This window comes from Anopheles gambiae, chromosome 2 (genome assembly GCF_943734735.2).
Source record: "Anopheles gambiae chromosome 2, idAnoGambNW_F1_1, whole genome shotgun sequence".
In the NCBI taxonomy this organism is placed as follows: domain Eukaryota; kingdom Metazoa; phylum Arthropoda; class Insecta; order Diptera; family Culicidae; genus Anopheles; species Anopheles gambiae.
In genome coordinates this window covers 6,079,237-6,089,368 of record NC_064601.1, presented here as the reverse complement: position 1 = coordinate 6,089,368, position 10,132 = coordinate 6,079,237, and the positions used below count along the sequence as shown (strand labels likewise).

Genomic DNA, 10,132 nt, shown 5'->3' with positions numbered 1-10,132 from the left:
TATGATTGCAAAAAGGTTGAATGATTGCTAGGGAAGCAGATTGGAATTGATCAGTTGATTTGAAGTTGTAGAAAGCTTGCTTGTTGGACTCCATGTCCTAAATTTGCGATTAGTCCATCATCATATCGTCCCTCGTATGTAATATGTAGCCTTACATAACATATATCAGAATTTATGACATTTTTACTCACCGCATTGCTCGCACTGTGCTGCCGAACGTGCGCTCCGGCACCGGTTCGTGCTGATTTCGGTTTGCATTAAAGCTCGCCGGAAAAGCTTTCACGTTCGTGCTCCAACCGAATACCGAACGAAGCAACAGTACACTAAGACCGCTGGCACTGTGGCCTGTGCCTGTGCTCTGATGAATTTTTAGTTTCAGTCAGCCCACCGTGGAAGATTTTTATGATGCGGAAGTGGTGGAGATGAATAAATGCACACACTTTAAGCCGGTTTTCGGTGGAAGAGAAATTTTGGCAATCATTTTATCGCGTAGCATTGCGAGCATTGGGATTTGCATGTTCACGTTCAGCATTTAAAGTTGGGACCGCAATGGTGAAAGCACGTGTGACGGAGTGCCATATTCAAGCGGCGAATCAGCTGAACTGCTTCTGACGATTGGAGTTGGGTGAACCGGTTTGAGGATATTAGGCATATAAATAGAGTTAATGGCCCGAGTGACAGATAAAAAGCCTAAAAACGCTTTCTTGATAAGGGTGAAGATAAGCTTGAAAATAACTTCGCCAGTTTTTTTTTTTTTGTTGCTCAAACTTTAAACAATGTGTCGTCTACTAATACAAAAAAACACATCCGAAGTTCACCGACACGGCAAGCCGCAGCGAAAGGCTCTAATATTCCCCCATTATTCAGTTAATTACTTCCAAATTCTGCCGATTTGAAAATAGCGACCGCGTCCCTTTCACAATCGCTCAAAATCTCCCCCTCTGAAGAGAAAAAAAAGAACAACATTTAATCCGACTTATGCTCGGAAGAACTTTTCCCTTTTTTCCCCCTAGTTTTTGCTGATGCTCATCCCGCGTATCAATATTTTATTACAGCAGAGAGCTTAAAGACGCACGCACCACAACAGTGGAAGAAAAGTAAAGGGAAAAAAGCACATGCCTTTGTTTTGATCCGTAATCATCGGAATTGCGGCCTGTGATGAGCGAAGGAGCGTGAAGGAAAATAAGCAGCAATCTTTAAAGCAGCTTATGCTGAAATTCTCCAAATTCTCGACACGACCTGTACCCGGGCCCGCGCTATGCTGCTGCTGCCGCCCCACGTGGCATGTTGGCGTAAAATGTGTTCGATGTGCCGTGATTGATGGGCGACAGCAGAAGAAGCGTTTGGGAACAGTGCACAAGGAAATTATTATGGGTTTAAATGTTACAAAACGAAATCGATCTTCCGGTGGTGCAAATAATTCAACACCACGATGGTGATGAGCATGGGCTTAGCGAGCTTAGGCTTCATAGAGTGTGCTCCAAATACAGTTCCTGAGGCACTTGTGCCTCTCCACACACTAACCTTCTGCTTCCACCACAGGATAGTAATAATGCACCTGACAGGAAATTGCCCGTTCGTGTCTGCTGCATTCAATCACTCCTCGGCGGCTAATGAGGTACCAGGAACTTGGTCTAGTTCTAGATAGTGCGAAGCAACAATAGAGCGTCGAAGTAAGCGATGAACTTTACTAAATCAATCAAAGCAACCGAAGGGAAAACCGAAATGCACCCCTACTGCAGGGCCACGTGCCGCAGTACTTAACACTCGTACAGCGGTACAGCAACACGTAAATGCTCGTGCTATCGCATGACTTTCAAACGTTGCTAGTATGATTTATAGGATTACCTTACAAAACAAACGCTTCAAATGCCGACTCTCAATAGACATTAAACAATAAACCTATCAATTGGTGGCTGACTTACTGCAGGATTTAATAACTCGGGAAGCCATGTGTTATATACTTAGTTGCCAGACTACGATGTGTTCAGATTAATAGCTTTATTCCAACTGACCATTCTATATGGTTGTACATGTATACTACGATCGAACAATAACTATCCTATATGGTTGTACATGTGTACTGTGATATCCAACCGTTTACACTGCTTTGTAGTTGCAATTTTTATTACCTTCCGCCCGGGCCAACCTTCGACCTTCGGATTGCCAATACAGCCAATAATTGAAGAAGGTTAGGTCATTGTAGTTTCATGTTCCAATCACGCTCTGGGGAGTTTGCGGTCTCCCGATCGATAACTATCGTGCACCTGCTTGCTGGTGAAACCGGGTGAAACGCTTCACCCAGGCGTAGAATAAAATACCTCCAAGCTGCCGGTTTTTGGAACATTTTTTACAGCTCGCTACAGTTGTACTGCTACATTGCGCATTGTGAGCGCAACTTCCGGCAACTAAGCTTTGTAGACTGTTTTTTTTTCTTGCCGGGTGAGCGAAGCAAACCGTTTGCAAATATAAAATTCGAACCATTCGAAATGTTTGTATCGGAATCGGACTTACGCAAAGTTTGTTTTTCTTTTGTTCGTGCCTCGTGCCCTTTCACACACCTTTCACCCATCATTCGCTTGTTATTTCGACAAATGCTGTTCGAGCGTTCCCCCAAAACCGTCTTTGCAGCTTGCTGTCTTGCTGTCTGCGCGTACTTCGTTTAGCAAATAAATCACATTTATGTTTTCCATCGCTGTCCCTGTGTTCTGTGTTCGATTCCCGGAACTGGTTCTCCGTTTTGATGGGGGGCCTCTCCGACTGCGACAATCGCTGCTACGGTTGAACGCCACCGCGGTTTCCGGTGCCGGACGACGGACAAAAGCAAGGTATTCTGTAAATATCCACAACAATTTCCGCTCTCTATTTTTATCCCGGTTTTTCCCACAGCAAATCAAAAAGTTCACTTAAACGAAAACACACACACACGCACACAAACAATTTTACTGGAATCAATTTTATTGTAACAAAGGTAGCTTTTACAAGCACAATACGATACGATACGAATTCTATGCAACTGTTCTAAGCGAATACTCTATCCTCTCACTTTCAGTGTGTTTGTGTTGTCAATTTGTGTTGTCAATGTAAAAATGTGTGTACACTTCGCCACCAGCTACTACTACTACTTCGCCTTTTACACCATTCCAGTAGAACGGCACACAAACAATAAAGGCACTTCCCGACATCCCGGGCTAATCTAAGAGCTTAAGCTGATCCACTTACACCCCCCCCCCCTGCTGCCTCATGTTCTTTCCTTTCCATCCCCAGCCCGCGGTCACTTCATCGGTTCTCCCGCACAGTGCTCCTAATTCTAGCCGTAAATGAAATAATAATACTATAAATAACAAAACAAACAAAAAAAACAGCATCCAGCATGCACACGGCCGCGACCAGGGTTTTCCCTGTTTGCTGAAATCTGCACGGACAACAACTTCCATCTTCTTCACACACACACACACACACACACACAAAAGGGATGTTGAGAAAATTAATACTTATATGTACTGCTCTCGGGCGCTCGTGTTCTGTTGTCCTGCTCCCCCCCTCTCCCCCAATCGGTTCTGAACGTGACAGCGATGCTGCAAGCCGGCGAAGAGAAGCGTCTATGCGGTATGGAATGTGTTTCAGAGGGATGGGGGATAGTTTCGTGCTTGTGGGGTGGAATGTCGTCCCCATTCCTAAGCCGGTGACCGGTTGGACACTTCGCAACCGGTAAAAGGTCAAGTGCAAACCACTGGGACAGCTGATGAAGAGAGGGGGGGGGGGGGGAGGTCAACGGGAGAGACATGGCCTGCATGTTGTTCCATGACTATTTCGCTACAATCCGCTTTCCGCAAGGGATTGGCCGCTCGCTTCTCCACCACTTCACTACGCCATGCATGCAATGTAATAAAAGATGCATTTTTCACTCCGTTTGGTGGCTTCCGCCATTGCCATTGGACACAGTGTGCCACAAGGGAGCGAAACGAACCGGCAAATCGGATTGCTACAGCACACACTCGGACGGACACATGCACACACACACACATATGCGCAATAAAAATAGAACCATACTCCCCCCAGACCGGTGTGGAAGACAGCATAGAGAGCAATGGGGGGGGGGGGGACGATAACAGGAAAATACAATCGCACAATCAAAACATCTAAACCCACAAAACCCAATCCGCCCCTGAATCCGCAACAATTGCCCTCTGACGCGTGACAAAGATGCGCAACAACAAAAAAAAAGGATATCCGACTCTCTCTCTCTCTCTCTCTCTCTCTCTCTTCCGTTGCCACGACCGCTCTTGACGGGTGCAATTTCAACCGCGACGTCCTCTACTCTCTGATGCAGCCAGATTTCATTCTTATTCTTCTATTTCTTCCGCCACCGCTTAGAGTAGGAAGAAGGAAGCTTCAGCAGAGTGAGAGTGTAAAAATAGAGAAAAGTTATGCCAACCAACAGCTTTTGCACGGTGGTAATGGACGTTACGCGTCAACCGGATGACCCCGCCGGAGGGAGACAGAGAGAGAGAGCAAAAGTAGCAATGTAATAGAAACCGATGAAACCAAATACACCTCTAAACCAATAACCGCTACTGCTCTGACTTTTCACCCATCCCGTCCGTCCGAATGGTTGCTGCTACACAATGCCACACCATTAGTGCGGATCGGTGAAAAGGGTTCTCCCTTCCGTTTGAGGGGAAAAACTTTCCCCCGTTCAAAAAAGGGTTTGCGGGACTACGGGCGTCTGCTCGAAATGGATTTTGCTAATGCGCTTTTCTGTTACCTTGGTTACCATCTTGGGTTACGTGCTCGATGAGCTTGTGGGAAAGGCTAACAAGAGCCAAACACTCACACACACCACTATCCCCTTAGAAGCAATAAATTAATTATGAAATACAGGTCTCAATCGAGGCATGGCCAGATGGGGGCATCAGATTGAGAAGCCAAATAGAAGAAACTCTTACAAAACTACAAACAACGTGTGAATAGACGAAATGCAAAATGAAATGGTGATGGGGAGGGGAGGAAAGAATCGGTCGAGTGAGTGGTTTCCCCGCGCGGCGGTTAAGAGTAGAACGTCAGCACGGACGTCTGATTGCCGCGGACAAACAGGAACGGGGGCAAATCGCGGCTCAACGCTTCCAGCCACGCCATGTAGAGCGGAGCGGAGACGACACCCTTGCGCGGCATCGGCAGCGTCATCACGACCAGGTCGGACTTGCTGGAGTGCTGGAGCAGATACTCGCGCAGGTTCAGGTGGCGGTTCGTCTTGTCCTGTACCGCGAGCAGTTCCGCCTTCGAGATGGTCGAAGTTCCCGCTGTGAACGAGAAGAAGAAGAAAGAGAGTCAATGAATGTCAGAAGGAAGAGTTACGCTTGAAGCGACAGCAGACCGAGATCTTCCGAGTTGGAGAAGCAACAATTCGCAGCAACTTTCACCCGCAAAGTGGGCCGTACCGTACGGTAACTAGTTCCCATTTAGCCAAGCTCGGTTAGCGCACAATGATGGGTAAAGTTTTAATTGCAAACACTTATTCCAATGGAGAGCTGCACCTGCCGGACGGTGACGGACCCCTCTTACCCTTACCTGTGCTAGCATCCGCGGCATCATCCTTTGCCGTAAACTCTTTGATTAGTCCCTTGAAAAAGTCGGCCATCTCCTGGTTCGGCTTCTTGGTGACGTCCGGCAGCAGCTGCAGATCGGAGTAGTCGATGCGGAACTTGGCCAGCAGGCTTGCCATGTTGCGCTGCTCAAACTCCAGCTCCGTCTTGCGGTTGGCGAGCGCGAACACGCGCAGCTTGCACGACGCCCAGTTCCGCCGGGTGCTGATAATGTACGGCAGCAGCAGCGTCAGCCCACCGTCATCGTACAGCCAGTACACGTCGATGATGCCCGTCTTCTTTTTCGAGGTGAACTGCGTCAGCTCGTCCAGCACCTCGGTGGGCAGTTCGGCGCCGCCCGGACCGCGGTACAGCAGGGACGGATCGCCCCGTTTCAGTGACCGCTGGCCAGTTTCCTGCGGTGAGAAAGTGGGGTTAAAAAGGACTCGGGGGGAAGGAAAGGTAAACACAGCAGCGTACCGTAATCAGCTTGGCATTGATATCGATCGGGTCTGGTGCTACGGAGATGGTTTTGCTCAGATCGCTGGTACTGCTTGCTAAAAGATGAACAAAAGAAGATATTAGTAGCAATTCATTCCCAAGTGCCAGCGCCATCGTTACAACTGCTGCATTCAACGACAAAACGGTCGCTTCGCTCTTCATGCGCAAATGGCTACGGTATGTACAGCATTGCTACGACGCTCGTCACTTACCCTTAAGATTTTTCGCATTCTTCTCGTTAACGTCATTAGTTTGGTCTAGCGATGGGAAGCGAACGGGGGAAAGCCGACGAGATGCGCATCCGTGTGTGCCGTACGCGTTCCACAAGTGCATTGCGAGGGAGGGGTGTAGGGTGAGGTTTGTTTTGGGCATTCCACATTCCATTCCATGCCGATGTCGAACGGTCGTCATCATTCCGGGGGCATCAGCATCAGCAAAGGCCGTTGTTTTGGTGGGTGCAGAAGAATTGTGTTGGAGTGTTGGAGTGTGAGAACGTTCCGGAGGAGGAGGTGCACATTGTTATTAGAACAGGCAAGATGGTTGGTATAAGGGTGTGTGTGTGTTCGATTTTGGTGCGTAACATGCAACGAGGCGACAGATTAAAATAAAATAAAAGATTATATTGCTCAACGTTCAGTGTTGTGTTTAGGAGCTCTAACCACTTACCTTGCGAAACGTTGCGACTGAGCGAATCGCAGCTGCCGTGCAGCGAGCTGACCTTGTTGTGGCTGAGCAGATCGTTCGTGCTGTCGTTCGCCACCAGCGTGCGCGGGTACTCCGAGATGAACTTGACCGTGTCCTCGCCGAGCACCTGCGAGTAGTCGAAGCCCTTGCCGACGCGCAGTATCGCCACCGATAAGTACATGTCGAGCGCCTTGTGCACGACGTTAAAGTACTGCTCCAGCTCGGCCGGCTCGCACCGATCCCAGTCGCTCTTGAAGCCCATCAGCAGCACGTTCGGGCGCAGCTTGCCGATGCCGGACGCTTGCATGATGGCGCGCGATCCCGTCTCGAAATCGTTATCGTCGATCAGCGAGTAGAAACCCTTCACCTTGTGCCGGCGGAACCACTCGGCCGCCTTCTTCTGCAGATGGTTGCGGTACTTCTGCGACACGTGCGTCTTGGTGACGTGGCCGCACACGAGCAGGGACAGCTTCTTGGTGAGCAGGTAGGCAAAGTTGACGAGCAGTGGCCGGGAGCTCGGATGCCCGCACAGGACCAGTATCTGGGGCCGGTAGTTCTTGACGTGCTCTTCCACATTGTTCAGCTGCTGCACCGAGAGGAGTGCGTTTTTGTACGTTTGGGCTTGAGTGGTGGAGCCCCAGTTAACGTCGGGCTTGCGGTACGACACGATCAGGTACAGTGACAGTACGGCCGCAAAGGTGATCAGTGCCGTGGGCCAGGAGATCAGGAACATTACCGCGATACAGAAAATAGCACCCAGCAGACTCAGCCACATGTTGTAATACTGCAAAAAAACGGGAAGCAAAATGAAGTTTGATAAGTGAGAAAGAGCACGCGAAGAGGGAGCATTCTCCTTTTCCATCATACCTTAAAAGTTGGCCGCCAGCCGACCGGTTTCGCCAAGCTGGCATGGAACGTGCTGAAGTTCACCAGACAGTAAGCGGCCAGGAAGAAGTTGGAGATGAGCGGCGCGATCATGTTCAGATCGCCCACCAGAATCACCGCCACCGAGATGACGAACGTCAGTATGTACCCGCGCACCGGCTCGTTGTTCTTGCCGAAGCCCTTGCCGAACCAGCTGATCTTCGGGTACAGCTTGTCCTTGCACAGCGCCTGGAACACCTTCGGCGCCGAAACGAGGCTGGCCAGCGCGGACGAAAGCGTGGCCGCGAAGCAGCCGGCATAGATCAGCGGCCCAAACACCGACACCAGCTCCATCACCTGGAACGAGTTGTGCAGTCCGTACGCGCAGCTCGTCTCCTCGCACGCGGAAAAGTCCCACGTCCCGTTCACGACGTCCGTGACGTTGCCGGTCGCATCGCGCAGCACCGTTGCGCCCGCCATCACCGCCATGCCGATGTACGACGCGGACGTAATCGCGATCGCCAGTATCGTGCCCTTCGGGATGGAGGACGACGGGTCCTTCAGATCGCCGCTAATGTTCGCTCCCGCCAGAATGCCCGTGGCGGCCGGGAAGAAGATGGAAAACACGGAGAAGAAATCGTGCTGCGTGCCCTTCGACACGCGGTACGCCGATTGCATGTTCTCCATCAGTACCGTCGCATTGTAGCCGACGAAGCCGCGCGCCACGTCCAGCTCCGACTTTGGGCCCCACAGCGAGCCGACGCAAAAGTCCACGATCGCCACCAGCAGGATGATGAGCAGCACGATCTGTGCCTTCGCCTCCCACTCCATCCCGACGACGACGATGCACAGCAGCAGCACGATCGTGATGCAGCCGATGATGCGCACGTCGTTCACGGCCCCGTCCACGATCGCCACGCCGAACGAGGCGAGCAGATCAATCATGGACTCGCAGAACCCGACCACGTACATCGCGCAGGCGACCGCGTTCGCCAGCGAGAAGATTAGCCCGATCGAGCCGCCAAATTCGGGCCCGAGCGAGCGCGATATCATGTAGTACGTGCCGCCGCCCTTGATCACACCGTTCGTGCTGATGGCGGACATCGAGAGGGCCGTGATCGTCGTCACGACGGTGGTCATGCAGATCAGCACGACGCCCTGCACAATACCGGCCTGGCCGACGACCCAGCTCAGCCGCAGGAACAGCATCACGCCCCAGATGTTTAGCAGGCAGCGCATCAGGACGCCCTTAATCCAGCCGAACTTGATGGATCCGTCCAGCTCGGCCGGTTCGTGCACCGTACCGCGGCGCATTGTTTCCTGCAGGAGGACAAGAAGAGCCAGAAGAGAGCGATTAGAACCAGATTAAATGTGAGGGATTTAAACCACCGGGTACGTCGTGTTCATTTCACCCCAAACAGAACGCTTTTCACGTACATTTTTCAAACCAGAAAATACCATTCTTCACTCCAATTCGACGAAGCAACACAAAAATCCACTACTCTTCAAGCTGACTGACACCCCAACCCAGCCAGTTATCCCTAACACAATAAGGACTATTGATTGGGTCCCAGTAATTGACCGTTCTCGGATACAGCGGGGAAAACCCCGGTCATTGCCGTCACAGTTCTATCCATCTCGAGTGCTATCCGATAGTCCGAGCGCCGCAAAACTCGCTGTCTCGATTCAATTTTGCGCCGGAAGGGAAACTGAAAAGGAAAGCTTATCCAAGCATCTTTCAAGATGCGCGTTCGGGGAAAATGGGGGAGGGGGGCAAGCAGAACGACCGAAACGAAGCACGTACTCCTTCTTTTCGTTTCCGTTACACTTTACTACCCAACCAACCATAGCAACACGGCGCACAAGCACACCAGGGACAGGTGTAAATGTTACCAAGAAATGGTCCTTCCCCCCTCCCCCAACCCCCTTTTCCCGAGAACCCGTTGCGGTGCCCGCAGGGGTTGTAAAAGTTCAATTAAAACCGATACCTGTACACTGTATGGGGCGAAATTAAATTCCTCGCGCGCGCGGATTGCATACCTTGCAGGCGCGAAACGTGGCACCTGCATTGGTTGCGGTGCTCTTCACAGCTGCAACTTTCCTACTATATCCGATTTAATTTTAGCTCACTGCGCTATAAATGTAGCATCAACTGCATGCTTCCCCTCATGGTGTGATGTGACGCTTTTCACTATATCAAAATGTAATACCTTTACCTTTATAATACAATTTTTATGGAGTCGCCAGAATAAAACCAAAAGCCCATTCATCGCCGTGCAAAAATGCGCATTCCATTTGCGAACTGCGGTATCGGAGCACGCAGCGCACACGCGAACACACTGGCCAGAAGTCCAATCAAGTACTATCATTTGATTGGTATTAATTGGAAACCTCTCGCATTGGGCACACGCGATTGGAGACACGCGAAGGGTTGTTCCGCGCGCAACACACACACACCGCACGTACAGCCGCGCGCAGAAGTCTGTTTTAATTAACCT

General features: G+C 50.6%; 1 protein-coding gene across 2 annotated transcripts in view; it reads right to left on the bottom strand.

Moving 5' to 3' along the window:
- Window positions 1-2,940: 2,940 nt before the first annotated feature.
- The window catches only part of LOC1281611 (bumetanide-sensitive sodium-(potassium)-chloride cotransporter), a 28,647-nt gene continuing 21,455 nt past the window's right edge, over window positions 2,941-10,132 (bottom strand). Inside the window, exons 4-9 of one of the 2 annotated variants that reach the window (XM_061643172.1) lie at window positions 7,638-8,954; window positions 6,753-7,554; window positions 6,299-6,343; window positions 6,066-6,142; window positions 5,572-6,001; window positions 2,941-5,303 (exon numbers count right to left, since the gene is read on the bottom strand). In XM_061643172.1, coding sequence (XP_061499156.1) covers window positions 5,050-5,303; window positions 5,572-6,001; window positions 6,066-6,142; window positions 6,299-6,343; window positions 6,753-7,554; window positions 7,638-8,954 — 2,925 coding nt within the window. In that variant the 3' untranslated portion in view covers window positions 2,941-5,049. The remainder of the gene's footprint in view (window positions 5,304-5,571; window positions 6,002-6,065; window positions 6,143-6,298; window positions 6,344-6,752; window positions 7,555-7,637; window positions 8,955-10,132) is intronic. The other variant, XM_321556.4, reaches the window with a different exon arrangement.